This window comes from Talpa occidentalis, unplaced genomic scaffold (genome assembly GCF_014898055.3).
Source record: "Talpa occidentalis isolate TD23 unplaced genomic scaffold, MPIMG_talOcc4v2.1 talOcc4.16, whole genome shotgun sequence".
NCBI classification, from domain to species: Eukaryota; Metazoa; Chordata; class Mammalia; order Eulipotyphla; family Talpidae; genus Talpa; species Talpa occidentalis.
The window spans coordinates 1,017,266-1,045,235 of record NW_023601653.1 but is presented as its reverse complement, the minus strand read 5'-3'; the positions used below and the strand labels follow the sequence as shown (position 1 = coordinate 1,045,235).

Here is a 27,970-nt window from a genome sequence, read left to right as displayed (position 1 = left end):
CGCCGCGTGGATGCGAGCGGGCCCCGACCTGCGCTCCGGGTAAGCGGCGCCCCGCGGGGCCGGCCTCCGCCGCGCGCCCCGGGACCGGCCGGGGGGGGGTGGGGGGGGCCGGGGGGCGGGGGCGCGAGCTCCCCGGTACCCGGGAGCCGCCGGCCCCGCCCCAGAGGCCGCCCTGCCCGGGCCGGCGGGCGCCGGCCGCCCTCCTTTGTCGGGGCCGGGCGGGGAGGGCCGGGCGGGCTCGCGCCCCCGGGAGCAGCCGCGGGGCCCAGGCCCGGTCAGCCCGCCCGCTGGGCCTGCCTGGGGCTGCGCCAGCCCCCGTGGGCCCAGCGGGCACCGCCAGCCTGGGGGCGCGGGGCCCCTGCCCGCCATCCCCCGGGGGCAGCGGGGAGCGCCTCCCGGCAGCCCTGGCCCGCGGGCGTGGGGCGCGGGGCGCCGGGCCGGACCGCCGGGCTGGGCCGCTGGTTCAGCGGAGCCGGGGTGCCGCTCTGTGACCTTGGGCAGGGAGGCTCTGAGGTCCCCCGTGCCCCGGTTTCCCCACCGGCTAGAGGAGGGGTCAGGCGAGGGTCAGGCTCGGCTGGTGGAGCATCGGAGGAGGGCACCACGCCGCGCGCGCACCCGGGGCAGGGGCTCGGGCGCACCAGCCTCCCCAGGGCCCCGTGCCCAGCTGCCCTCCGCAGCCCAGGCCCCTCTGACCACGCGGCGGTTGCCCTGCCTGCGCCTGGCAGGGCCTGGTCTGTGTGGGCAGGGCTGCGTGGGCCCGGGCCTGTGCGGCCTCCTCCCGCCTGCACACCCCCGAGCCCCCGGCCTGCCTGCCCTCCCCGCCCTGGCCCAACACTAAGGCCCTGTGAACCCCCAGTCCGGCAGCGCGATCTCGTGACCGGGTGCCGGCCGGTCCCAGACCTGAGGGCGCCCCGCGCGGCTCTGCCCTCCCTGCCTCTCGGCTGCTGGCTGCGGGGCGAGGCTGGGGTGGGCCCTCATCCCCGGCTGTCCGGCTGTCCGGCGGCGGCTCGCGCTCAGGAAAGCCGTTTCCTGGAAACTGTCAGGAGGTGTGAGGCACAGACCTGGCAGCCGGTCCAGCGGCCTCCAGCAGCGTCTGCTCTCCCGCGGGAGGGGCCCCCCACAGAGGAAGAACTGGGTGGTCTTCCAGCCACTGGCCCTTGAGTCCCCTGTGCCTCTTCTGCCTTATCTGCTCTCTCCAGCCCAGAGGGTGCCGGGGCCAGATGGGTGGCCGGCCCGCTGACCCCAGCCTTCCTGAGCCTCCCGGGCCTCACCTTCAGCAGCCCCGCCCGCCCTGCTGGCCTTCTCTGCCGGAGGACAGGCTGAAGCAGGACGAGCAGCCCACGGTCCGGCCGGCCTAGCCCCGAGCCCTGGCAGCCCTGGTGCCGCGTCCCACCCTTGTGCTGGTGACAGGCCGGGCCGGCCCCGGGGGAGCCCGAGTAGTTGGAGGGTGGATGCGCCCCTGGTGCTTCTGCAGGGTGACCCACAGGTCCCGCCGTCTCCGCTCACGCCATGTGCCCCCGAGTCTCCCCCTGGAAGCAGATACTTGTGAGAGCCCCGCCGCTGCGCCTTGTGCCCCCGGGCTCCAGCCACGCTGTCTCGGGGTCCCCTCCTGTGGGGCTCTGGCCCTCATCTGCCGTGCATGGCCCTTCTGTGCGGGGGCGCGGTCTCCTGCCCAGGGGCCCGGTGGGCACTCCATGAGCCTTTCTGGGCTGCCCGTTGCTGCCAGGGACGTGCCCCCTGGAAAGACGTTTGTGTGTCCACCGCTCCCCTAGACAGGGCCACGAGGCTGTCCTGCGTGTCGGGGCCGCGGTCTGGCGCCTGCCTGTGCGGAGCTGCTGGGGCCTGGGTGTTACCCGGCCTCCCGCCCTCACAGAACTTGAAGCCAAACGGGGGGACGGGCGTGGGAAGGGAGCGGCTGGAGTCGGGCACTGGCTGGGGGGCTGCTTCTGGCCGGGGTCCCAAGGTGGACCTGGCCGCCCGGGGGAGCCTGCAGGCCTTTGGTTCAGGAATGCTGCAGCCTCGGGGGCTCGGGGTCCTGGATGGGCTTAGGCCGGATCCCCGTGGCCTTTCCACCAATAGCAGCCTGGGCAGAACCTAGAAGGCTCCTTTGGCCGAGCCGGGGACGCGCCCCTGGACAGCCCGTGCTGGCCGGGCCTTGGGATGCCGGGGACGGAGCGTTTTGGTCCCAGCCCGCTCTGGGCTTAGGCCTGGAGGAGCCGGGTGGGCTGCGCCGACCTCCCGTGGGCCCGAGTCCCCTCGCCGGGAAGCCACGCTCCTGTCACCCAGGTGTCCCGTGGCTGAGCAGCGGGCGAAGCTCCCGCCCGTGAGGCCGCTGAAGGGCGTTGTCAGGCAGTGGCGGGAGCTCGGCGGGGCCGTGGGCGGGTCCTGGGCGCGGCCGTGTGCACAGGAAGGGGTGGGAGGCCCCCTCTGAAGGCTCAGCTCCTTGCCAGGCGTCTGGGCCGCAGCCGGGCTCCCCCGTGACCCCTGTGCAGGGCGCGCCGGCTGGGAGCAAAGGCCTCCGGAGGTGGCTGGGAGCGGGCGTTGCTGTGGGCTGAAGGTCCAGCCCTGCGGGCGGGTGCTGGGCTCGCCTTGGGCTCCAGCCCCCTGCAGAGGGCCCGGGCACCCCAGGCGGGGGCCCCTGGGGTCTCTGTGCCTAACTCGGCCTTGGGCAGCCGTTGTCCCTCGTAGGGGCCGCCGCCGCTGTGGTCTCAGTGGTCACTCGTAAGTGAGGGTCTCGGCCAAGGGTCTGGAGCCCGGGGTGGCCCCGGCCCGTGCTGGCCTCACCCAACCCGCCACCCCGGGAAGCCCGGGTGGAGAGCGCAGGGCCCCAGGAGGATGGGGGCGCGGGGGGCCTGAGTTGTGTTGCCACGAGGGCGCTGCCCCGGCTCGGCCCAGGGGAGGCGTCGCTGACCTGGGCCTTGGCTCCCCTCTGGGAAGTGGGGGTGCTCGCCTCCCTCCGCCTCCGTGCTGGCTGGCGCGGCCCCTGTCCCTGCCGGCGGGGTGTGAGCAGCTCTCCCCAGAACCCCCCGGGCCAGCAAACCCAAGTCAGCTGCGGTGGGAGAATCCACACGCGCCCCTCAGGGCCACGGCGGCACTCAGCCCCTGGGGAGACTCCCCCCGCCCGTGTCGGGCTCCCCACGAGCAGAGGGAAAGGCGCTGCTTCTAGCCCTCCCCGGGGGCAGGCACAGGAGGCCGCGGGACCCCTCCCCAGCCCCGCCAGAGAGCGAGTGGGTTTGGGGGCACCCGCCCCCGGGGAGAGGGCCCCGCCTTCTCTCCCTGCCTGGTGGGGCGCCCGTCCCAGGGACCCAGACCCCTGTCAGGCACCTCACTGCTCCTTGGTGCTGGGGAGGCCGCCCGCAGCCCCCCGCTGGGAGAGGCACTGCCCCCTGCTGGCCGCTCCCCTGCCGTCCTGCCTGTCCACTTCCCTGCGCACTGTGCTCCGCAGTGGCCTTGCCGGCGGCCCCCGGGGAAGGCAGGTGGGCACCTGGAGGCCCGCGCTCCCTGCCACGCGGCGGCGCTGCCACGGGGGGGGGGGGGGGGGTCAGGGCCGCGCATGACGCACTTGTCGGCAGGTGCCCAGCTCTGCCTTCACGTCCCTCCCCGGCAGCTCCTGGCCCCAGGGCCTGCTTGGGGGTGCAGCCCAGCTAGGGGTGCTGGCCTGGGCACGAGAGGCTTGTTTGAATCTTGAGCATCTTGGTCGTGTGAGGCTCCGCCCGCTGCGGGTGCGCGGCTCACGGGCGTGGAATAGAATCACACCTTGTGCAGCCGGCGCCACAGTCTAACTTTAGAACGTGCCGTCACCCCGAAGAAACCCGCGCCCTCCGGCACCCTCCCCCGTTCTCTGCCCCGCCCCGCAGCGGTCGGTCCGTGCCCCATCTCGGGGTCTTCCAGCTCCAGATGTTTCTGTCGGTGGGGTGACCCGGCGCGGCCCCTCCCAGCCCCAGCGGCCCGGCCACCTCGGGACTCTCGGTGGCTCCGTGTCCCCGCCCGCCCAGGGGTCTGGGTTCACCGCGGCCCCCTCTGGACTCTCCAGGCTGACCCACCGTGCGGGGGCCGCGGATTGTTTCTCACGTCTCGCCTCATCTTCCGTGATCCCCGCAACCGTAGCGTTTAGGTCACCTCCCCCGGGAAGCCTTTCTGGCCCTCCGCTCCCTCCAAGTCAGGGCCTCGTCCTGGGTGTGGCCGTCCGCTTGCCGCCTGCCTCTGAGCTCCTGGGGGCAGGGGCCCCACATTCCCGCGCTCCCCGGCTGGCCTGAGGAGGACCGTCTGGCGCGGGGCTGCAGCTGCAGGGCCCGGGACCCTGTGTTTCTGCTCCTGACGAGCCTTCCTTCCGCGGCTGGTTTCGCGGCTTGCCCGTCTTGCCGCCAGGCCCTCGAGGGGGAACGGCTCCTTTCTCTTCGACTAGGCCGGACGCTGCTGCGCGGAGAACCAGCCTCCCAGGCTGCTGCTGAGCCGGCCTTTGGTTTTGTTTGTTCACGTAAGGTCCTCGCGCGCCCAGCGCCCCACCCCGTCGCCGTGACCGCTGGCCGAGTCCCGGCGGCTCTCCGGCCGGCCGGCTCCTCGGGCTTCCCCGGCCTGCGACGGCCTCGGCTGTGTGGGGGAGCCTGGCCGGGGTGTCTTGGTCTTTGGCCGCAGGTGGGAGCGAGGCCCTGACGCTCGGGCTCTGGACCTGGCACAGCCAGGGCCCGCCCGTCGCCTTCCCTGCCCCAGGGCGTCGGCGCTAAACCTCCAGAGGCCGAGTAGTTAAAGGAAACGCAGCGTGGGCCGGTGGCGCAGCGGTTGGGCGCAGGGCCGTGCAGCTGTCCGCGGCCTCTGCAGCGCCGGTTCGATCCCCGCCGGCCGCAGAGATACCCGCATGGCGAGCAGCCCTCTCCTGTCTCCCCGCTGCGCCCCTCAGCAGTGTGTGTCAGCAGATCTGCCTGCTCTGCTCCCCGCCCTGTCTCTGGGGAATTCTCTCACCCTCCCGCGCATCTGGGCTGTACCCCGGTTCTTGTGTGCATAAATAGAGCTTAAAAAAAAAAGAAACACGCCAGCCTCAGTGCTCGGACTCAGGCTACGTGACACGGTGGGGCCACCGCCAGGTCCATCAGCCCACGGCGGCGCCTGGCCCCGCCGTGGGAGTCGTGGGGGGTGGAGGGCCACGTCCAAGAGACTCGGAGTCGCGGCTGTCCTGTCCTCTCTTGGGGCTGGCCTGGGCGCCCAGGGTCTGCATCCTGTCGCACCCTGTCCCCAGCAGTGGCAGCAGCTCCCGCGCGAGCTGGGCTGGACGGGCCTCCCAGGCTCCAGGTCCGTGCTGCCCGCTGGTCGCGGGGCCAGCGCTCCATGCCACCCGCCCCGCCCCGCCCGGTCCCAGGCTGTGTGTGGATCTAGTGAAAGAGCGACCTGGTCAAAGAGCGCCCTCAGGGACGGGGCGCTTGGTTCAACTGCCTCTGCTGAGAACGCGGCCAGGTGTGACTCACAGGTGTGACTCACGCAGCTGTTCGTCCGAAAGTCGCAGAGGTGTGAGCGCCTGCGTGGGGCGGGCTGGGGCGTGATGGGGACCCAGAGGGGGCAGACCAGGGACGTTCTCAGGGCCAGCCCGGCCCTCAGGCCCGGCAGCGGCGGAGGCTCCAGGCGGTCACTCACTGTTTGCTGGGAGGAAGCTGAGCCCCGGGCGGCCCTGGGCAATGAGGTGGGCGGCCTGTTCCATGCCTGAGGGCCGGAGGGGCGCGGGATGGGGGGCAGCTGGCCTCGTCCAGGCCGCATCCAGAGCCTGGGCTGAGCTGGGCCTAGGGGTGGGCGGTGGCACCAGTGTGCTGTCAGGACCGCACGGGCCGGGAGGGGAGGCAGCTGGAAGCACAGGGGCACCCGTGGGTACCTGGTCTGGCAGGGGAAGGGCCTGGGGCCGGCCGCCAACTGGCAACTCCTGGCACTTCCCTGCTGCGCAGAGACACCCACAGCAGCGAGACGGGCGAAGGTCGGGTTGGCACCCAAGTGTCCTCAGCCTGTAGCTGCACACCCTGAATCTGAGCTCCGCGGTGCACCTGGACGGAACCCCCTCCCCGTCCTCTCTCCGCCCCCCCCCATCCCCCAGGCCATCGGTCGGGCCCCAGGAGGTGGGGACAGGACAGGGCAGAGGCGGGCGCGCAGGCCAGCTGGAGCCCAGCCGCTCTTCCCTGGGGCGGAAGCGGGGCGCGCGGCTGGGGGTGGCTCGGGACGTGCCAGGTCCTTGGGGTCCCTGACGGTCCTGGCTGCGCGTGGGGAGCCCCAGCCGTAGGGTGGGGAAGGAAGCCCTGGGTGTCGGGCCTCCACCTGGCGTGGCCAGCGGTGTCTGTCTCCGGGGAGCCGCTGGGGAAGGGCCCGGAGCTGCCAGGCCCGAGCGGGTAACTGTCCTCTCCGTCCCTCGGGCCTGGACGGACGTGACCGTGAAATCCCCTTCTCCGAGGTTCTCCCCCCAGGACCTCACTTCCGTGCCTCAGAGAGTGGGCGGATGCTTTGGGCCCCACACTTACAAGCCTGAGTGGGGTGATGCTGTCAGTCCCCACGGAGGCCCTGGGAGGGCCCCGCCCCAGCCCCTGCCCCCGGCCCCAGCTGAGGAGGGACGGAGACCCCTCTCTCCTGCTTGCTTATCTGCTCACTGAGGTTACGCGGCTTCACACCCCTGTGCGGCGCCCCCCCCCACCCCCCCGTGCCCGGCCCCAGCCCCGTGCACACAGCCCGGCCCCGTCTGCACAGCCCGGCCCACTCCCTCCCGCCCGGGCGTAGCTGCTGTCGGTGCAGCGCGCCCCCAGCTCGCCTCTGGAAAGAAGCCGGGCCCTCACCCTCATGCCATCTAAACCGAGGCCCCGGCCGCCCACGCCCAGGCCCGCCTGCCGGGTCCCGCGACTCCCCGGCCTGACAGCTCCCGCCCTGATTTCTCTGACGGCACTGGAAGGACCAGTAGGCACGGCCGGGGGATGGAGAGCATTCTAGGCCAGGGCTTGGCTCAGCTGCGCGGGGAGGAGGGATGGGGCCGGGCAGAGGGGGGCTGGGGAGGAGGCCCCCGGGGCCCGGGCAGAGGATGGCCGTCGCTGGGGTACGCCCCAGAGAGGACAGGTGTCCCCGGTCACCTAGGGGCCGTGGTGGCCTGGGCAGCCCACAGCACCTGTCCAGGCTGGGAGGGCTACTGTGGGGCAAAGCATGGAGGGAGGTGGGTTCTGCGCCCCGCTGCGTGTGCCCCCAGACCAGGCCCAGAGCCCGCAGGTGCCAGGCCGCGTCTCGAGCGTGCGGCAGGCCCAGAAGCTGCCTGGAGAGACCGTGCGCCTCAGGCTTGTAGAGAACCTGCCTCGGGTTTCTGGGCTGATCCGAGAGGCGCTGGGAAAATAGGCCATTGGCACAGGTCCCCCGGCCTCGGCGTCCCGGGCTGTGACTCCAGGGCCCCGCCCGCGTTGCGCGCTCTGGGCCGTGCTCCTGGGGCAGCAAGCAGCATCCAAGTCCAGGCTGCCAGCGGCCCCGGACCCAAGTGGGGGACTCCAGGGGGACACGGGCTCCATCAGGCAGGTCAGCTGGAGCCCTCTTGTCCCCGGCCCCTGCTTGTGTGCAGGGCAGCGGCTCGTGGTCACCTGCTGGGCAGGGGCGCCCGTCCAGTTGCAGTCAGGTGCGAAGGCCAGCCCCTCCAGGTCCCTGGCCCCGACGGGGCCTCTTTTCCTCCCGTCGCCCCCTCCTGGCTGACCCAGGGAGCTGAGGAGCCGGCGTGGTGGGGGGGGGAGCAGCCGCCCCGCCACACGCCCTCCGTGCACGCACCCCAGGGAGTCACTCAGGGAGTCACTCGGTGTGCTCTGGCAGGCGAGCCCGGGCACAGCCCCGCCCCGAGGGGAGTTGCGGGCGGTGTCGCTGGCTTCCTCCCTCGCCCCGGCTCTCTGCGAGGGGCCCAGGCTGCGTCTCACCTGGCTCGGCTGCTGGCCAGGGCAGCAGTTGGCACAGGTGTGAGTGGGCAGGACGTGGTAGCTGCTCCGCCTCGCGGTGACAGGCGGGTGGAGGCGGCGCCTGGGGGCGGGCGGGGGCTGCCGGCTGGCCTGCGGACCCCCTTCTGGGTGGCAGAGGGGGGCCCTGACCCGGCGCCGGCCTGCTGCGGGGATCCTGGGGTGCGGTGTGGGGAGGGCTCCGGGCCCACACGTGCGGGGAGGGGTGGACCCCCTCGCTGTGCCAGCCTGTCCGTCTGGTTCAGCCAGCTCCCGGCCTGCTCGCCATGGGGCCCGCCCTGCCCTGGGGATCTGCCGCCAGTCCTGGGTCTAGCCGGGAGGGGAGGCCCACGCGGCGGTTCCGGCAGGAGAGGCGCATGGAGAGATCGCCTTGGATACGGAGGCGGACGGAGCTGCCCTCGGCCCGGCCCCCGGCCTCCAGCCCCGTCCCTGGCCCCCGCCCCGCCTGCGCGCTGTGTCCGTGAGCGCCGTGCTTGAAAGCGCCTGAAGCCCCACGGCGCGGGGGTGCGATGGTGCGGTGAGTGGGGCCCTGGCCGGAGGCCGAGGGGCCGGCGTCTCCCGTGGAACGTGAGCCCGGCAGAGCCTTAGGAGGGGCGGGCGGCAGGCGGCCTGGACGGGGGCAGGCGTGTCCAGGTGCGCAGCTGGGCGGCCGGAGGTGCTGGCGGAAGCCGGTGCACGCGTCTTTCTTAATTGCCTTGACAGGGAGTGACCGGCCGGGCTCTCCCCATGTGGGGCCTCCTGGCGAGAGACCCGGGGGTCCCTGGCGCGCCCGCACCCGCCCGTTCTCCCGGAGGGCTGCCAGGAGGCGGCTCCCGCAGGTCTCAGCTTGCCTGGAGGCGCCGGGCGGCGGGCTCTGCGCCCAAGCCCCTGCCCCGCGGGTCCTGGGGAGGGGGCCTCGCGCTGTGAGAGGGCTCTCCAGGGTGCTCGGATGGGCCGTCTCTGCCCGTCTCGGGCCCGGGGTTCCCCAGCTCACAGCCCCCAGCAGGGGCAGAACGTCAGCTCCCGCCCAGGGCCCCCAGCACGGAGTGGGGGTCCACGCAGACTCACCGTGACCTTCCAGCCCCGCTTCCTCCAGGCGGCTCCTTCCCGGCGTTTCTCCCGCCTGCTCCCCGTGTCCCCTGCGGCCTCCACAGCGTTGCCCTTGGCACTGGCTGCACGTGGCCGGACTCCCCGCCCCCTAGCTGGAGCCTGGTCTCCCGGCCGTCCTGCCAGCCCCTCAGGCCTGTGATGCTCAGGGCTCTGGTGCCTCCCTGTGAGCCAGGCTCAGGCCTGCCCGGCGTCTGGTGCACGGCCCTCTGGCCTGCCCGCGGCCCTGTGGTCCTTGCCTGCCCACCTCGTGTCCCCTGACACCTTCCTGGAGGTTTTCAGTGGACCCACGTTAGACTCACAGATGGCGCTTTTGCGTTCTCTCCGGGCGTACCTAAATGCAGCGGCACACGGGGACCCTGCCTGTGCCCGCCGCCGCCTCAGACTGAAGTTCCAGGAGCGCCGCCCGGGGCCCTCCGCTCCTGAAATCACTGGGGTTTGTCCTCCCGTGACCACTGCGCCCCCCTCGGCCTGGCGCCTCCCGTGCCGTCGCTGTCCCCGCACGAGCTGAGGGGGGCGGGTGCTCCGGCCTGCCCGGCCCCCCGCGGCCAGGGCTTTGCCCTCTGAGGGTCTTGTGCGGACGGTGTGTCTCCTGGGGACCGGGGTGGAAAGGATGCCACGGCCCAGCCTGGCGCATGCTCCACGCACTCACTCGCGCACACACACGTTCGCACGCACACGCTCACGCCCACTTTGGCGTAAACCACGCTTCATCCACGGCAGAGTTGAGTGAGGACGGCCTCCAGGCCCTGAGCTTCAGCCCCCCGGCCTCGCCCGCAGGGGCCCCTGCCGCCCCTGGGCAGCAGCCCCGCTCACAGGCCAAAGGGCACCTACTCCAGGTCCGGCCGCTGCAGGCGCTGCCCGGCCGCTCCCAGGGAGTGGCCGGGGCCGGGCGGGAGGCCACAGCATGCCAGACACCCGAGGGGCTTCCTGCAGCTGCCTCGGCTGCCTCCTCCCGTGTCCCGGCAGCCTGAGTGACAGGGAGTTGGGAACGGGCTCCTGCCAGGGTCTCGTGTGCGCGCTTAGTTCGGGTGATTTGCTCGTAAAGCGAGGTCCGCGCGGCCCCGCACTGTGGGTGCTCCTGCTGGGCTCGCTTTCCTGCAGGAAAGGCCCATGTGGCCGTGCCAGGGAGGGCTGGGGCTGCCCACGGAGGACCCCCCAGCCGTGCTTTGCACCAGGGTGCGGAGGCGACCCCGTCCGTACCCACGGCCGAGCCTCATGTGCGGCCAGGAGGACGTGTGGCCCCGAGCGGGGCTGCTGGGAAGACCTGGGCTCATGCGAGTGGCCAGCAGAGTCCCAGAGGCCAGGGCTGTCGGGACCGGGATGCAGGCTTGGCCGGGCCGTCTCCTCTCACCCCTGTCGCACCTGCAGACTGAGCTCTCGCCCGCAGTCACCGCGGTGCACCGTCCAGGGGAGCGCCCCCCGGGGAGCACCATCCGAGCCTGGCGGCCACTTGTGCAAGTCCACCCGGAGCGTTGGCCCGTCAGCGCCGTCGCTGTCCCTGTCTCCCTCTGCTTGGGGGGAGGGGTTAGGGGGCGGCTGATGTTCTCAACCACCTCAAGGGGACGGACACCACCCCGGTTCACACGGGAGGGGGTGCCCACTCAGCAAGACCCTGCCTGCTCTCCTGCCCCCTCCCGCTGTGCCCCCCAGGACCCTGGTGTGGACCCCGTACCTGCTGTGCCCCGGCCTGCCACCCGTGCCCTCCCTGCTGTGGTGCAGCCCCTGCAGAGGGGCTTGGGCCTGGCCTGAGCGGGGCCCAGAGCCCTGGAGGCCGTGCTGGGGGGTCCGGCTTCCGTCCTCCTGGAGAAGCACCCAGATGGCTGGGGCCTTGGAATTAAATTTCTCATGACTTTTCGTGGACTCCAGGGTGGCGGCCAGCACGGCTTGAGGACAGCGTCCCTGGTGGCCTCAGCGCCGAGTCCCTGCGGCAGGCCAGCCGCGATCACTGTCTCCTGGAGAGGGAACCCGCTTCCCTAGCTGTGGGGCTGGCGTGGCCCCGACGCTGCGCCCCCTGCCCCGTGTGTGCAGCCCTGCCGTGGTGGCCTGCGGCCGTGGAGCCTGCCGAGAGCTCCCCAGGATGGGCCGTGCTGGCCGCGGGTGCCGGCAGGTGAGCAGGGCTGGCCCCAAGCAGGGTGTTGGCGGGACTCCGAGCCGGGACTCCGAGCCAAACCAGACGGGATGACGCACGACAGCGGGTCAGCTTGGCGGAGGAGCCGCTCAGGTGGGGACACCTGGAGTGTCGGCCCTCGGGCCCAGCGGGGGTGAGGGGCGGGCAGGGGCTGCCCTGGGTGGTGGTGGGCAGGAGGCCTCCGGCCTCCACACTCCTGCACCGTGTGGCCAGCCGGGCAGAGGGCAGGTGGGGGCGGGGAGCAGCGACGGGGACCTGGCTCGGACCCGGCTGTCGGCTGTGGTCGCTGTGAAGCCTGGAGTCACGGGATGCAGGGCCCCGGGGAGGCCTGGGCTGCAGCAGCTGCTGGACATGCTGCTCTCTGTGCCGAGTCCCCTGCCACAGAGATGACCAGCGGGCCGTGGATGGTCCGGAGTGGAGCTCCTGGGAGGTGGGCAGGTACAAGGCCAGGTTGGCAGCGCCCTCTGGTATTTATGCCAGGAGCGTTTGTGGCCCCTGCATCTCCATCTGGCAAGACTGAGACCCAAGTCCAGGACGAGGGAGAAGGCTCCTGGACAGGCCCCTCTCGTCCATGAGTCTTGGGGTGGGGGCCGCTGGGGTGCTGAATAGACTGGGGCTTGGTGGGTGCCTCCCCCAGCCCGCGTGTCCCCTGCAAAGCCTCTGGACGCTCAGCCGCCCCTCCCGCCACCCGGCCGTGAGGCTTTGGGGCTGTCCTCCCAGAGGAAGAGGCCGGCTGCTGGCCAGGCGGTCAGCAGGGACCAGCCCGGGCCGCGGCTGAGGGCGGCGCACAGCTCTTGCTCAACAGCTGGGTCCCCGGGCGTGTGGTTTGGGACAGGGGCGCCTGCTGTGGGAAAACGGCCTCTGTTTACCCAGGGTCAGAGCCGCCCGCGGAAGCCGGGCAGGGCCAGGCAGGACGCGGGTCTGGGCGCGGAGCTGGGCCGCAGCGGAGGGCCGGCGGGGAGGGCCGAGCCGTGCCTCCGGGGCCGCGGCAAGCCTGGAGACCGGGAACCACTTTTGTTTTAAGTCTCGGGCTGGGGGGAGGGCGTGAGATAAAGCCTTTTGTGGCTGGCCGGCCCGGCGTCCTGGACACTGCCGCCTTTGTGTGCAGGAGCGATTCAGCGGGTTTCTAGAGCAGCGTGCTGCGTGCTCCGGGGCCAGCTCTGCTGGACTCAGGCCCGCGGCGGAGGGCCGGAACGCGGCTGCCCAGTGCCCGGGCGGAGGCGGCCGTCTCCCAGCCCGGCCCAGCGCCCTCCTGTGCCCCTGGCGCGCTGTGCCCTCTCTGAGCCGGCCTGGGTGCCACGCAGGGACAGTCCAGGCCCCGTCCACGTGGAGGTATGAGGGTGTCCCCCTGAGTGCGGTGGGCAGCAGGGCGGCAGGTCTGTGCCGAGTGGCCTCTGCCCAGGGCCGGCGAGGGGGGCCGCTTCCGGGGAGGGTGTCTGCGGCGTGGGCCCCCCTCGGCTGTGGGGAGTGAGGGGTGGGCGCTTGGAGGCGGGAGCTGGCAGGTGGAGGGAGGGCCGGCTGGGGCGGGGGTGACCACAGCGGTGGGAGCCAGGGCTGGGGGCGCAGGTGAGACTGCTCGGCCTTCGCTCCCAGGCCCCCGGCTCAGGCTGGACACTGAGCTCCGCCCGCTCCCCCCAGTGGCCCCTCATCTGCCTGCTGGGGCTGACGAAAAGGAAGCAGGCCCCCGGGGGGGTAGGCCCCGCACAGCCCGGGGCAGCGAGGACCCCAGGGCTCCGCGCCTGCCGCATCCCCTCACCCTCGGTCGCTGTGAAGGGCGCCGAGGGCTGGGGTGTCCTGGCAGCTCCGTCAGGCGACCGAAGCTTGTGATGCTGCTTGGTGCAGGGGTGCGGCTCCCCGCCCTGTGCGTGGATGTTGTTAACTCCGCGCCGTTGGCGCGGGCCCCGGCCTGGGCCACCCCCACCCCCCGGCAGCCTCGGGTCCAGGGTCAGGCCTGGCTCTCTGCGTCTGTCCCTTTGCGCTGTCTGTCCCGTGCTCCCGAGGGCCGTCCCGGGGCTCTGTCTGCCCCGCCCTGTTCCGCGTCCTCCCCTCCAGGGAGGGCGGACTGCCGTGCTGTCGGGACCGGCGCTCGCTCCTCTTGTTCGCCGCCGCGTGGTGCTCCGCGTGCTGCGTCTGCCCGCCCGCCGCTGGGCCCCCGTCCTCCTGCCGGCAGTGACCGGGCGCGAGCCCCTCCGCTGGGCTGAGGAGGGAGTGGGCCCGACCCTGCTGTCCGAGCCAGGAGGCGCTGCGCGAGGGCGTCTGGGGGTGTCGCCCAGGTCTCCTGGCCGCAGTGATAACGGCCCATGCGGGCATTGGATCTGCTCCTGGACATGCCTGCGGGGGGGCTGGGGGGCTCGGGGCCGTGCGGCGGTGATGTCTTCTGGCCGCGAGGTCTCCGCTCGGCTGGACCCCCTGGCCCTGCAATTTGTTGGGACTGTCGCGTGGTGAGGACCCTGGCTCTGCAGGGGCCATGTGCCTCGAGTCTCGCCGGTCCCCTCACGAGCCTGAGCAGACGAGGTCTCAGCTCTGTTGCTCCGGTCTCTGCCCCCCGCTCCGTGGATCCGCCCCCCAGGCTTCATCAGCTTAAGGTCCCCTTTTTGTTGATCTGTGAGCTTTAAGTTTATTGACCCTTTCGGGGAAGCTGGAGCTCCCCGTTCCTGGAGGCAGAGGCCTTTGCAGAAGCTGGCGTGCGCCTGGGCCAGCAGCAGACACCCCTCTGGCCCTCAGCACCACACCCATGCACCCGCCGGCTGCACGGCCGGGGAGGTCTGGCCGAGAACCTTGGCTTCCTTCCGCCTCGGGGGACCAGGGCAGACTCGCCTGGAAGGCCGGGCCGGTGGGGAGTGGGGTGTCCCTGAAAAGCTGGATTGGCTGCTCCCTGCAGGCAGGATGTGACTGGGCCGGCACCAAGGGCCGAGCTGTGTGGGCAGCGCCCTGAGCTGGAGGGGACGCTGACCCTCTCTTCCCCTGCAGGGACCCCGACCGTCATGCTAAGGTAAAGCAGAGAAGCTCAGTGCTGAACATGCTAAGGAGGCTGGACAAAATCAGGTTCAGAGGTCACAAGAGAGACGACTTCCTTGACCTAGCGGAGTCTCCGACCGCCTCGGACACCGAATGCGCAGACGAAGTCCCCCTGAAGATCCCTCGCACTGCCCCCCGGGACAGCGAGGAGCTGAGGGACCCCGTGAGTGCACCTGGCCCGGGCCCCTTGCGCGGGCCTGGTGCCCTCTGTGCTGGCCGCCCCTCGGCCGGGCGGGGTCGGAACTGCGCGCGGGCCCCTGCCGGCTCGTCCTGCCCCATCCTCCCCGCCCGCCTTGGTTTTCTCTGGGTGGTCGCGCTTCTGCGGAGAAGATGCTGAGGCCGCAGCCTGAGCCTGGATGTTGGCGGGACGTGCGGAGAAGGCTGCAGGGCGCCCACCACCAGCCGGGGGTCCAGGACCCCGCCGGGCGCAGACTGGGCCTTGCCACCTGCAGGGTCCTGGGGCTGGCCAAGGGTGGGGTCTGCGCGGCCTCCGTTGGGAGGAGCATGGAGGCTCCATGCTCTGCCTCCACCTTCCCGGCCAGCTGCCCCCCAGCACTGACCCGGCAGGCTGCCGCAGGGCACACAGTCAGTGTCCTGGGGTGACACAAGGTGTCCAGCAGCGGGACGCCACACCTCACGCAGGCGCCCATAACCCAAGCCCTCCCTCGCAGCTTGGAGGCGGCCGTGGCTTTGGTGGCCCCTGCAGGCGAGGCCAGGCCCGGAGTGGGGTTCACGTGCCTCAGGGGCCCGTCTGAATAGGTCTACGCAGGCTGGCAGGCGGATGCGCCCACCCTACACGCCCCCTGCGGCCTGTAGCTGAGCAGTCACAGGCCCGTGGCCGCCCAGAGGCCCCTGCTTCTGTGGCCTGGGCCGGGCCTCCGGCCCACGGTGCTCGGGGCATGCCCGGGCGTCTGTTCCTGCGTTGTGTCTGCAGGTGGCCCCACGGGGCTCTGGGTCTTCCTCACTCTCTGGGGTGTTCTTGCCACCGGCTGGCAAGGCCGAGGTGATCTGTGGTTTCAAGGCGGCCCTTCTGGATTTGGGGGCTGGGGCTAAGCGGGGGTGGCGTGCACGGGGCCTCCCTGGCTCCTGAGTGCCCGCCCATGTCTCCCTCCAGGCTGGCCCCGGCTCCCTGGTCATGGCTGCGGGGATCCAGGACTTTACCCGGACAGAGTCTGACCGGCTGAACGAGATCAAAGGCCACCTGGAGATCGCCCTCCTGGAAAAGCACTTCCTGCGTGAGTCCGGCCGGGTGGCGCGGCTGGGCCGGGCGGCCCTGGGCTTGGCAGGGGCAGCTGCGGCCGGGGGGATGTCACCGCGGGGCCGCGTCTGTCCTGGGCACGAGCCCCCCTTGCCTCACCAGCCGGCCCGCGGCTGACGCTCCGGGGCGCAGGGAGTCCTGGGAGGCGGCGTCTGCGGGCCCTGGGGCGCCGCATTGCAGCAGCTGACTCAGAAGTCAGGGGTCCGAGGGGTCTGGGGTTCCATTTCTGCTCAGTCTGCGGCGGGCGGGTCGAGGCAGGGGGCCCGTGGCGGGCGCTGTGTGCAGGGACCTGGCCCACAAGCAGCCTCGGGAAGGGCCCGCTGGGCCTCGCAGACCTGCTCTCCCCCCTCGTCCTCCCTGCTCGACACGCACAGACACTGAGGCCGGGGCTGGGAGGAGACACCCACTGGGAGGCAAACCCTCTGCGCGCGAGGGGCTGCCTGACCTACCGGCGGGCATGGCCTGACGCACTGTCATGGCTACGCGAGGCCCCGGCCCAGAACCGTGCCCACACTGAGCTGGTGCCCGAGAAAGGGCCCTGGGCACTGTGGGGGGCGCAGAGGCCCACGAGGGCGTCCCCAGGTGGGGCAGGGCTGGCAGGAGCGAGCCCCTGGGGAGCCCAGGGCGCCTGGCCCGATGCGGGGTGTCCTCGAGTACCAAGGGCGCTCCTGCCGTGGGAGTGGCCGTCATGGCTCTGGCAAAGGTGGGGGGCATTGTGGCCTCCTGCATCCTGAGCAAGTCGGGTAGCCGCAGAAACAGCCCATCTCGGTGCCTCTTCCACCCGCCCTCCCAGCCCTCCCCATCGCTGCCCCCCGCCCCCAGCAGCCTCTCCTCTCGCCCGTGAGAGTCCAGCAGGCGCGCGTCGCGTTTTAAAAACAAGAGCCACAAGTCCAGTGTCCCAGCAGCAGACTATTTCCCTTGAGTGTCGTAGATGCCCCCCCAGGCTGTTGCCCCCAGCCCCCAGGAACCCCTTGCTGCCTTCCTGTTGGGCCCCCTGCAGGTCCTTGTCCTGTGGCTGGCGGCCAGCAGGCGGCCAGGCCTGCACCCCTCCCTCTGCAGGCTGACCCGACCCCCGCGCGCCCCGCCCCGCCCTGCTGCTGGTGGGCTCCGGGACGTCAGGACCCGGCGCCGCTTGCCGGACACGCCGCGTGTGAAGCGTGCGTTCGTTCTCACGGTTGTCTGGAGCAGTCTGTGGCTCTAGGTCACGCGTGTGCAGGGGACGGTGCCCCCACGTGCCCCCACGTGACCGCTTGCCTTTCGGTGTCACGGTCTGTCTGTCTCCCGAAGGCTTTGTGGGGGAGAGGTGGTCTGCCCTTCCCCTGAGATGCGTCCTCACCTCCGCCCTCTGGCCCCGGCCCCAGGGGCAGGTCCTTGGCAGGTCCCTGGCCGAGTCCCTCTCAGGCTAGGGCCAGCGTAGCCGTCGCCTGCGCCCTGTTGACGGACGAGCTCGGCCCCCGCTGCAGGCGCCTCTCCCCGGCCCCCCTGGAGCCCAGCGCTGGAGGGGCGCCTTGGCCTCAGTGGGGAGCCTGTCCCTCCTCCACTGCCGCTTCCGCCCCGGGGCCGTCGTGTGTCTGAAAGGGTGTGGGTGCTCTTGGGGCCCTCGGGTATTCTGGTGGCCCTGCCCTCCCCTGACAGAGGGGCACCGGGCAGGTGGCCGGAGTCGGCCTGCGAGCCGGGAGCCCAGAGTGGCTCTGGGCAGGGCGTGGTCTCCCTGCTGGAAGGACCCAGGTGGTGGAGGGGGGCCGGGAGCCCCTGAAGGAAGGGGCCCGAGCGGCCCCCCTGTCTGGGCGACGCCCCAGCTCTCCCGGGCTGTGCGCCTGCCGGGGCCCGGCTTCATTGAGGGGTCATCGTCGGCCTTATTTTCGACTGCGGCTGGGCCGTGTGCCAGGAGGCCCCTGCTCCAGAGTTCTGCTTTGCGGGTTTAGGAAGAGCCTCGAGCGTGTTCCTTCCTCCGTGGCTTCCAGGAGCAGGGTGGCGGGGAGCTGCGCCCCGCTACGGGTGGGCACAAGCAGGCATCCCCCATGAGCCCGGTGCCCGGAGCCACCACTCAGCTTGTTGGCCCTGCCCTTCCTCCCCCTAGACGCAGGGAGGTGTGGTGGGGGCCAGGGTGTGGCCGGCCCCTGGGGGTGGCACCGTGTGACATGCGCCCACACAGTGCTGTGTCTGGAGCACCCGGCCTTGCCCCTTAGAAAGCAGTGGCCGTGGGGTCCATACAGGGGTGCCCGTCTGACCGAGCTCCTCCCCGCCAGCCCCTGGAGTGCCCGCTCGGGCTGGTTCTGGCTGGGGTCCCCAGCTGCAGGAGGGGGCACTTGGAGGAGGAGCCAAACCCGAGGGAGTCAGGTCGACACTCCTCTGGGCCCGGGCATCTCCCACTCAGGAGGGGCAGGCGGGTTTCCCTGGGGCCACGCCCCCAGCAGGTGTGGCGCCCGCTCTGCTCCCTCCCCACTCATCCGCCCTCGCCCTGGGGTGAGATGGCCTGGGGGGAGGCCGTCCTGGCAGGTGCAGAGGCTCAGACAGTCCACACACGCTTGCAGGAGGGGCCTGGGGTGTCCGTCAGGCGTTCAGAGACGCCAGCGTTCGGCTGCTGCCCGTTGGGGGCACTCGCATGGGGCCGTGGGGGAGGCTGCCGGGGCCAGGCGGCAGGGAGGGCGGGAGCCGTCAGGCAGGACAGCCCCAGAAGCGCAGCTGCCGTTCCCCTCCCTCGGCACGTGCGACTCAGGGTCTGCGCGGGGTCGCTGGGGGGCCTGGTGACCCTGGTGGGAATGGGCAGAGTCAGCGGGCCGTGTCCTCGCTGGCCAGGCCTCCTGGGGTGCTGGGCACTGTCTCCCCTGGAGCCTGCAGCTTCACCCCCAGACAGATATTCCCTCCTCCCCAAGCCCCACAGCCCTGTGCCCTGTGCTGCAGGCCAGACCCTCCCCACCCCAATGTGCACAGGGCCCACCCCCCAGACAGGGGCCCGGCCTGGCATGGCGGCTGGTCCTGGGTTCTGAGAGCCCCAGGAGCGCTCAGTCGTCGCCGGAGCCCGGGCAGCTAGTCCTCACACCCGCCTGCCCCTCCCGGCCCCCCTGAGCGCCCTCCCTGGGCCTAGCGGGGTGGTGGCAGCCCCAGCTGAGGGGTGTCCGCCTGGCCACACCTCGCGGCAGTTGTGCGACGGCTCGGCATGGCCGTGTTTGGGGAAAAACCATCAGTTTTGGAGACACGTGGGTCAGGTCTGAGCCTGGGTGCGCAGGGCAGACTGGACAAGCGGCCGGGCTTTGGGAGTGAACCCCGAGCCGGTGGACGGGTCCAGCCAGCGGGTGTGGAGGCAGCGCCTACAGAACGGCCTGGGGCAGGCACGGTGACCCCTGCGTGTGAGCAGAGGCGCTTGGGCGGCTGGAGGGGAGGCGCCGCCGAGGGGAGGCCCGGTCTGGAAGGTCTGACCCCGCTTGGGAGAGACCTGAGGGACAGACGCCGGCCCTGGGGGAGATGCGCAGAGGCCTCGTCCTCCTCTGGGTCCTGCCGATGTGGGGTCTGGCCTGTGGGGTGCCCCTCCCAGCAGGACTGGAGAGCAGCGGGCCAGGCGTGGTGGGTGCCCCCCGCCCCGAGCTCACCTGGGGTCCCCCGTAGAGGAGGAGCTCCGGAAGCTGCGGGAGGAGACCAACGCTGAGATGCTGAGGCAGGAGCTGGAGCGGGAGCGGCAGCGGCGAGCGGAGCTGGAGCAGAAGGTCCAGGAGGTACTGCGGGCCAGGTGAGAGCCGCTGGGCCTCCCCTCTGGGTGGGCAGGGCTCAGAGCCCGCCCCCCGCACCAGGTGACCGCTGCGGCCGCCTGCCCCTGGACCGGGCTCCTCAGTCCCAGGGTGGGGGCGTGGCCCTTGCTGACCAGGCATGGGGGCACTGGCCCAGGCGCCTGCTCGGGGTCACCTTCCCACCCACCGCCACACCCTGCCCGCGGGGCTGACCAGTGGCCGCTGCATGCTGCGGGGGCTGCTCCGAAGGACCCGGGGCTGGGGCGCTCCTGTTCCTTCCCTGGCCGTGAGTGCACGTGGCTCTGGGGCCCACATCCATTTGGGAGGGCCGGTCGCCGGCGTGACGCCCTGGATACCTGCTGGCCCAGCCTCTGCTGGAGCACACGCGCACCCACGGGCCTGCCTGTCCCGCCAGGTGACTGGCAGCGCCCAGGGTGGGGACTTGCCCTGTCACAAGCTGTCAGACCAGCAGCAGCGCCTCACCGGCCGCCCCGTGCTCGGCCCCAGCCCACATGCGGCCAGAGCCGTGTTCCGAGCAGGCAGGAAGGGCCTTGACGCCGCGCCCTCACAGCCAGGACACACACCCGTCTCGAGGGCACTCCGCGCTGGCCAGGACCGAGGAGGGGCAGGTGGCCCGGGAGCTGGCGGGGCCGTGCTGTCACGGGCTGGACTTGGGGCCCAGCACTCACCAGGTCTCCCTTGTCCTCCCCCCTCTGTAAGAACCGAGGAGCAGGTGGCTCAGCAGCCCCCGAAAGGGCCGGCGCCAGCCAACGGAGCAGGTAGGCCCCAGGGGGCGGCGGGGGGTGGCCCGGGCTCCGCTGGCAGGGCCGCCGTGTCTCACCCGTCGCTGTGCGTGACCAGGCGAGCGCGGGGTCGATGTGCCGCCCTCCCCAGCCAGGACCCAGCCCCTCCTGCCCCAACTCGTGCTCTCTGTCCCCGTCCACATCCGGCATCGCCCTCCCGGGGGTGGCTTGGGGGTGGTGGGGCTGAAATTCCAGCGTCCGCGTGGACGGCCTTCTGGGCCCACAGCCCACCAGTCACCCAGTGTGAGAGGCCTCTCCGAGGAGCCAGGCTGGCCTGCTGACCCTTCACTCCAGGCCCTGCCCACGCCCCTGACCTCTGCACCAGCCTCCGGTCCTGGTGCTGACCATGTGTGCCATCCACTCCCTAACTGGCTGGACAGCGCCCCCTGCGGGCGGCAGAGCAGACAGACCGCAGAGTCCTGCGCCTCTGCGTCCTGAGGGCACGGCTGTCCAAAGGCCGTGCCAGACCTGCCCTGCCCTGGCCAGCCCCCCGCTGCCACCCGGCCGGCAGACCCAGACACACCAGTGTGGCCGGGAAGCGGGGGTCGGCGCAGCCCGGCTGCCCACGCGCCCCCGGGCCCACTGCCGGCGGCATGACGGGAGCGTGAGGGACGTGGGTCGGGCTGAGCCCACCCAGCGTCGCCTGGTGCCCCTCCCGGCCCCGGTGTCCTCACCCGGCTCGGCCTCACCCACAGACCGCCGGAGCCAGGGGCTCTGCTCCCGCTTCCAGAAGTTTTTCTACGAGAAGTTCGGGGAGTACGTGGAGGACTTCCGCTTCCAGCCGGAGGAGAGCACCGTGGAGACGGAGGAGCCCCTCAGCGCCCGGAGGTGGGTGGGTGGGGCCGCCGTGAGCGCCCGCCCTGCCCAGCCCTGGGCGACTCCCAGGCCGCCGTGCCTCCTCCTGGGGGGAGCCCTCAGGGCCACAGCCCCGGCCCAGGGTGTGCAGGTGCCCGGGGTGGGCCCCGCCCTCGAGTCTGGTTCTGGGGGGGCCCAAAGGGGGGGGGGCGCGCACGAGACGCTCCTCCTCCCAGGAGGCAGCCGCGGGCCCGTGCTGGGGTGCGGCTCCCGCCCCCGGGGTCCCTGTGCTGCCCTCGTGCTGCCGGCACTGGTGGACACGTCGCCGCCCCCTCTCGCAGGTTAACGGAAAACATGAGGCGACTGAGTGAGTACCGGGCGGGCCGGCCCGAGCCTGGGGCGGGCGGGCGGGTGGGGCTCAGCCGTCTCCCCGCAACGGGATTCCTTCCAAAAGGGTGTCCGCGCCCTCGGGGCCGCCCTGGCAGAGGGCCCGGTCCCCCATCGCGGGCCTCGGGGGCGGCCCGGGCAGCGCCGGCCGCGTGGTCAGGCGCCGGGCTCGGGTGGGCTTTGCTCCTGCGCGTGCCCACCGGGCCGGGCTGCCTGACCGCAGCCCGTGTGTGCCAGAGCGGGGCGCCAAGCCGGTCACCAGCTTCGTGAAGAACCTCTCTGCCTTATCTGACTGGTACTCCGTCTACACGTCCGCCATCGCCTTCACCGTGAGTGTGCCGCCCGCGCCCCTGGGCCACCCCTCCCTCCGCGAGGTGGCCTGCCGCCCGCCAGCCAGGAGCGCCCCTGGCGCCGCGCTCTGGGGCGGGAGCCTCCCCGCCGAGACGCGCGCCGGGCGGGTGTGCAGGCCGGCCAGGGACCAGGGTGCGCCCCGGCCTGTGCTCTCCGAGCCCAGCAGCCCCAGCTGGCTGGTGTGAGGGGCGCGGGGCACCCAGCTGGCTCTGGCCGCGTCCCCCAGGGGCGAAGACCACCCGCAGATCTCCCCGGGTACCATCCACCTACTCGCCGCCCCTCCGCACCCTGAGCTCACCCGCCTCTGTGCTGGGCGGCAGGCCCACCACGAAGGGGCCCTGGCCGCGGGCTCTGACCCACTGTGCGGGGCTCACGCGTGGCTTGGACCCAGCGCGGGCCAGTGGGTCCCCTGCGGGGCTCAGCCCTGTTCCTGCTTCCGGGGCGTGCAGCCCCCTGCCCACCCAGCGGCCTCCCCACACTGCTGCCCCCCAGCCCTGTGGCCCTTCCCTGGCCTGCTATGTTCACCCAGGGCTGGGACCCTTGGCGGGCAGCCTGGCAGGAGCCGAGGGGAGGCGCAGCCGCCCTGACCCCCCGCCCCGGCCCGCAGGTGTACATGAACGCCGTGTGGCACGGCTGGGCCGTCCCCATGTTCCTGTTCCTGGCCATCCTGAGGCTGTCCCTCAATTACCTCATCGCCAGGTGGGTGGTGGGGGCCGTGGCTGTGCCCCCCACCGTCACGTGCTGGCCCAGCCCAGGAGGGGAGGTGGCATCTGGCACTGGGTCACCCTTGGGGCTCCCCCAGGTGTGCTGCCGCAGGAGGGGTCCCCACTGGGGTGGTGTGCCAGGAGCTGTGGGGCTCTGTGGTCTCGGGCCTGGCATGGGGTGCAGGTTGAGTTAGGGTCAGGCTGGGTGACCTGGGCCTCGCGTGGCCTCGCCTGGGCTTCTGCAGTGCCCTCCAGGCACCCCCTGACCTCGAGGCCGGGCTGACTCTGGGAAACCAGAACCCCAGGGTTCCCCATGCCCCAGCAGTGGGTCTTGGCCTCCCCCAGGCCCGAGGGGGGCCCTGCATTCCTGCTCCCGGCTTCACCCAGCTGTGGCAAAATGCATGTTTACACCCTAACTTCTCGACGCCTCTCGGGTCTGCCTGAGGCGGCTCTTGCGAAGCTTTCTTCCGTAGAAAGGCAAAGCTTAGACGGGCGAGGGCCTGGCCGCCACTTGGCGCAGCTGGCCGAGGTGTGGCTGCCGTGACCTGCTCCCGGGGAGCCCAGGCAGGGCACACCCTTGGGAGCCCGGTACACTGCTGGTCCAGGGCAGCCCCTGTCCCTCGGCCGGCACTGTGGGGCACCCCTTCCCTGCTGGACTGAGGTTCCCCAGCCCCACCCGCCGGCGCCGCCATCCTGAGAGCTGTCTCCTGCCCGCAGGGGCTGGAGGATCCAGTGGAGCATCGTGCCGGAGGTGTCCGAGGCGGTGGTGAGTCCTGTGGGCAGGGCCGCCAGTCCCCAGAGCCGGCGCCCCGACTGCAGCCCCAGCTGCCCGGCCCCCCACCTGCCCACACCCGGGCCCCTCCTGCAGGGGAGGCAGGCCGGGCCGCTGCAGCCCCCAGTGTCCCGGGCGGGGGTAGTCGGCCGGGCCAGCGGGCGTGCAGCACAGAGACCACCTGGCTGGCCACCACGGCCCATGGCCCGCAGCTGTGCCCGCTTTGAGGGCAGCTGTGGTGAGTGACTGTGGCTGAGACCGGGGAGCACAAGTGGTTCACGCTGGGCCTTGTTCAGGGGAGACTGGCCTCTGTGGGGCCCCGGGCAGCGTGGGCCGGAGGGCGGTTGGCGGCTTCAGGGGCCCCCAGCGGCCGCACCGGTGCCTGCCTGAGTGCCCCGGGTGGGGCGGGGCTTCCTGCAGGAGGCCGCCCTGGGAGGGTCCAGCGGGATGACCCTCACAGGCAGGACATGGCCAGCCCTGCCCCTGCCTGGGCTGTTTCCCTGACTGAGGTGGGCGTGAGGGGCCTTGGAGGTCGTCTGTCGAGTGTGCGGCTCCTGCCTGCGGGGCTGCCCGGCACCCGGCACCCCCGGGGGCCAAGGGGGTATCTGCCGGGGTGGCCCCCACGCACACCGGTGCGGCCTCCAAGGACGGCCCCGGCTGGTCAAGTCGCAGTCGCCGGACGCCTCTGTGCCGCTCTGTCAGCGGAAACTCTCTCTCTGACCGAAGGAGCCGCCCAAGGAAGACCTGACCGTGTCCGAGAAGTTCCAGCTGGTGCTGGACGTCGCCCAGAAGGCGCAGGTACTGCCGCCCGTGCTGGCTTCTTCCAGCCCCCGGGGGCCCAGCACCCCGAACTCAGGCCTGTCCATCCGCTGTCAGCTGGCCCCCACTTAGCCTGCCTGTCGGCCTCTTGCTCCCTTCGGTCTGGTGGGGGCGCCCCCCGCTGCCCGGGCCCTGCGGCTCTGGCCTGTCGCCCTCTCGGCCGGATCCCGGCCCCCGCGCTGTCGTAACGCCGCCCCTTCTCACGCAGAACCTCTTTGGCAAGATGGCCGACATCCTGGAGAAGATCAAGAAGTGAGTCCTGGGCCCTGCAGGCGGGCGGCGGGCGGGCGGGCACCGCTGAGCCCTCCTCTCTCTCCAGCCTGTTCATGTGGGTGCAGCCGGAGATCACGCAGAAGCTGTACGTCGCCCTGTGGGCTGCCTTCCTCACCTCCTGCTTCTTCCCCTACCGCCTGGTGGGGCTGGCCGTGGGTGAGTGCTGGGGCCAGGAGGCCCCGGGGACGGCCCTGCAGGACTAGAGGGGAGACTCGGTCATGCTCCCTCATGCTGGCACAGCACGCCTTCCTCCGGGTGTCCGTGGGCTTGGGGTGTCACTGGCACCCCCTGAGCCCTCACCGGGAAAACCTGGGCTGGCCCTGGGGCATAATGACACGGATCCCTCGGGGGCACGCGGAACTGGCTCTCCGCCCCCGCAGGGCTCTATGCCGGAGTCAAGTTCTTCCTCATCGACTTCATCTTCAAACGCTGCCCGCGGCTTCGCGCCAAGTACGACACCCCCTACATCATCTGGAAGAACCTCCCCACAGACCCCCAGCTCAAGGAGCGCTCCAGCACCGCCGTGCCCCGCAGGGTGAGCGTCTCCATGGCATCCCCCAACCACAGGGCCGCGCCGGGCCCCGAGGCAGTGCCTCCTGCCTTTCCGCGGTGCTGAGACAGCTGAGAGCCCCGCCGGGGCCTCTGCGTTACCAGCGCAGGCAAAGCCGCATGATGCGGGGCGGAGGGGCTGGGCTGGAGAGCACCCCACCCGGCCGAGCCCCCGGATCTGCACGCAGATGCTGTGAGCCAGGCCCACCTCAGGCCTGGGCAGCCGGACAAGCAAGGGCGGTGCCGCGCTGCTGGCGGGGGGCTCTGTGGGTGCGAGCTGGCCCCCGCCATCCTCAGCTCCGAGGTCTGGGCAGCAAGTCCAGGCGGCAGCCGAGGTACCCCAGGCTGGCAGGAGGCCGTGGCACCGCGCCCTGAGCCAGGACACGTTGGCGGTGCAGGTGGGCCCTCTGGGCGCCCGGGGAGCCGCCGGCCCGCAAGGCTGACGCCCGTGCCGCCACAGCTGCAGACGGCCGCCTCCCGGAGCTACGTGTCCAGCGCGCCCGCCGGCCTCAGTAAGGACGAAGACGCCGGCCGCTTCCACGGCGCCAAGAAGGGCAACTTCCACGAGATCTTCAACCTGACGGAGAACGAGCGCCCGCTGGCAGGTAGCGCCCCTGGCCTGGAGGCCGCGGTGCGGGGAGGAGCCCAGCGTCCGCAAGAACGTTCAGATGGCTTTACAGCAGAACCTTCCCCCACATCTGGAAAGCGGCTCAGCCCCTGCGGGGTTCTGCTCTCCGATCCCACAGGCAGCTCCACCCTTGCCCCACCTCTCCCGGGGGCTGCCGGAAGTCGGCACAGCTTGGGCGGCCGGTGGGTGGGCCCCAGCCCCCGTCAGAGGGCGCCCCTGGGTGTGGGCCTGAGCCCTTCCCGCCCCCAGTGTGCGAGCACGGCTGGCGCTGCTGCCTGATCAACCGGGACCGGAAGATGCCCACGGACTACATCCGGAACGGGGTGCTCTATGTGACCGAGAAGTGAGTGGGGCCGCGCCGGCGCCCAGGCGTCTCCCCACAGCGCGGGGCGGGCGTGGCTGCTTGCGGCCCGGTGGCCCCACCAAGGGTGGCGGGTGCTCTGATTGCGGTGCGCATGCCGGGTGCTGCCGTGCTGGGTGCTCAGCCCCCCTTGGGGTGCAGCGTGGCTCAGCCCTGCTGGGGGCCGCCCCTGGTGTGGGAGGTGCTGAGCAGGCCCGTGGGGGCTGTCCTCAGCCTTGGGGGGCCCCTGCCTCAGCATCAGCCAAGGTCAGGATGGGTGGGAGCCCCCGGGGCATCCCCCGGAGGTGCCCTAGCTGACATCAGTTAGGCCAGCGCCCTCCTGGGGAAGTCGTGGGCCCTGGCACCGGGGGCTGCCCTCTCCCCGGGGGCCTGGGCGGCCGGGGCCCTTGGTCTTCAAGCTCCCGCCCGTCTGTCCTGCAGTTACCTGTGCTTTGAGAGCTCCAAGTCTGGCTCGTCCAAGAGGAACAAGGTCATACGGCTGGTGGACATCACGGACATCCAGAAGGTGGGCCTTGCCCCCTGGAGACTCCTGCCCACATTAGGGCTCCCTTCCAGAAGGGCCCATGCCAAGCCCTCAGCACCATGGGTGTCGCTGCCCTGAGCCCACTTCCTCTCTGGGCCAGCCGCACATCAGCCCCTGTACCTCCACAGAGGGGGAGGGATGGAGCGTGGTCATGGCCTGGCCTGCTCGGCCTCCATGCAACAACTGCTGTTTGTACCCCAAGTTTCCAAGCCAGTCTCCCTCCAGTGTGGTCAGAGGGTGGACGTAGGGGTGCAGTGTCCCCAGAAGGGGCTGGTGCCCACGCTCAGCAGGGAGGCCAGGCCCACCTGCTCCCCTGTGCACCCAGGCCCGGGTGGGTGGGTCTGGGGCTGCCTGGCGTGTCAGGACTCCTGTGGAGGAGGACTCTGGTGGTGTATCAGGGGTGTCCCCACTGGGACGGGGGGAGGGGGCAGGGACGTGCAGGGCTGCTCTGTGCGGCTGCCCTCACCCTGTGACAGGCAGGACACCCTGGGGCGTGGGGGACCCGCAGAGCACGGGTGACCGGCGTCCTGCCGTCTTTCAGTACAAGGTCCTGTCCGTCTTGCCCGGGTCAGGCATGGGCATCGCTGTGTCCACGCCGTCCACCCAGAAGGTGAGTGCCAGGCGGGTGGCCAGGGGAGGGGACGTCAGTGGCCGGGGGTGGCCCTGGACCCGGCCTGCAGCTCTTGGCCTGTCTCCCCAGCCGCTGGTGTTTGGCGCCATGGTGCACAGGGACGAGGCCTTCGAGACCATCTTCAGCCAGTACATGAAGATCACGGCGGCGGCCTCGGGCAGCGACAGCTAGTGCGGGCTCTCCTGGGCACGGCTGGAGTTTTTTTTTTTTTTTTTAACAATTTGGCCATGGGCAGCAGCGGGGCCCGGTGATGAGCTATGAGCCCTGCTGCGCTGCTCTGCAGGGCGCCTCCTGTGGAGCGGGGCAGGGCAGGGCAGGGCGGGGCACACCTGGGGCGGGCCCTCTGGCAGTGAGGATGTCGGGCGGAGGGCAGAGGGTCCTCGGAGGCCGGCAGGGGGGCGGCACAGCCGCCCTGCTGCACGGGCGCCCCGCACACCAAAGCCATAGCTGAGCGCTTGGAGCCCTGGGAGGACGCGGTGACAGGGTCACGGGGAGCTGCTCGTCCAGAGGCCCCACAGCCTCCTGCGGCCTCGGCCTGACCGGCGGCCGGGAGGCCTACCAGCAGCTGACCAGGCTGCAGAGGGGGTTGGCAGAAGCACATCTCTTGAACACTTCATGGTACGGGGCCCAGCAGAATGTCCCCTCGGGCTTTGGGGGCCCCGAGCTTTGGGGGGCACTCAGAAGTACAGGGCCTGCAGGTGGCGCCGCCTGGGGTGAGGGGGCCCTGGGGCTCAGGTGGGTGCACAACGCAGCGACGAGCCCGTGTGGGCCGTGCAGAGACGCTCGGGAGGCCAGCAGGTCTGGGGGTGACTGAGCAGGGCCCCAAGGCTGGGGCAGACACCCCGGTGTCTGGCAGTCTTCCCACAGGGGCCGCCGAGAGCCCCCTGGACAGGCCGAGCCCTGCGGAGGGTCCGCCCGCACCCCCCGGCGCCCTCCCGCTCGGCTTGTCCGAGCCCCACGGGCGTCGCTGAAGTCGTTTTTTGACGAACAGAAGATTCTATTTTTTACAGAGAGCAGGCTGCTTTTCTTATTTTTGTATCATTTTTCAGACGTCATTTTTACCTTTGCTCTAATTCTCATTTGCTGGTTCAGGGAGGGATGGGCGGTGCCGGCCCTGGTCACCCCGCGGGCCCGAGGAGCAGGGTGGGGGCTCCCCGGCCAGCGGCCCATGCATCCCCCCGCTGCAGCCCGAGGGCGCCGGCGGCTCCGGGCCCAC

General features: G+C 71.7%; 1 protein-coding gene across 2 annotated transcripts; it reads left to right on the top strand.

Moving 5' to 3' along the window:
* On the top strand, window positions 1–27,935 carry GRAMD4 (GRAM domain containing 4). 2 transcript variants are annotated; one of them, XM_037513372.2, is made up of 19 exons: window positions 1–39; window positions 14,128–14,338; window positions 15,290–15,410; window positions 19,040–19,160; window positions 19,879–19,937; window positions 20,657–20,789; window positions 21,098–21,123; window positions 21,381–21,472; window positions 22,102–22,193; window positions 22,916–22,964; window positions 23,697–23,768; window positions 23,998–24,041; window positions 24,109–24,218; window positions 24,443–24,597; window positions 25,072–25,216; window positions 25,489–25,582; window positions 26,021–26,105; window positions 26,665–26,733; window positions 26,824–27,935. In XM_037513372.2, exons 1-19 carry the CDS (start codon window positions 11–13, stop codon window positions 26,923–26,925), a joined length of 1,809 nt encoding a protein of 602 aa, XP_037369269.1. In that variant the 5' UTR covers window positions 1–10; the 3' UTR covers window positions 26,926–27,935. The 2 variants fall into 2 exon arrangements, with proteins under 2 accessions (XP_037369269.1, XP_037369270.1); XM_037513373.2 differs by lacking the exon at window positions 1–39 and adding an exon at window positions 12,470–12,489.
* Window positions 27,936–27,970: the final 35 nt, after the last annotated feature.

Excerpts from the sequence above, each read along its gene's own strand:
- GRAMD4 (XM_037513372.2), top strand. The coding sequence starts at position 11 with ATGCGAGCGGGCCCCGACCTGCGCTCCGG. Across the intron at positions 19,161-19,878 it reads CAGGAGGTACTGCGGGCCAG|AACCGAGGAGCAGGTGGCTC; the intron begins GTGAGAGCCGCT and ends CCCCTCTGTAAG. Across the intron at positions 23,769-23,997 it reads ACGTCGCCCAGAAGGCGCAG|AACCTCTTTGGCAAGATGGC; the intron begins GTACTGCCGCCC and ends CTTCTCACGCAG.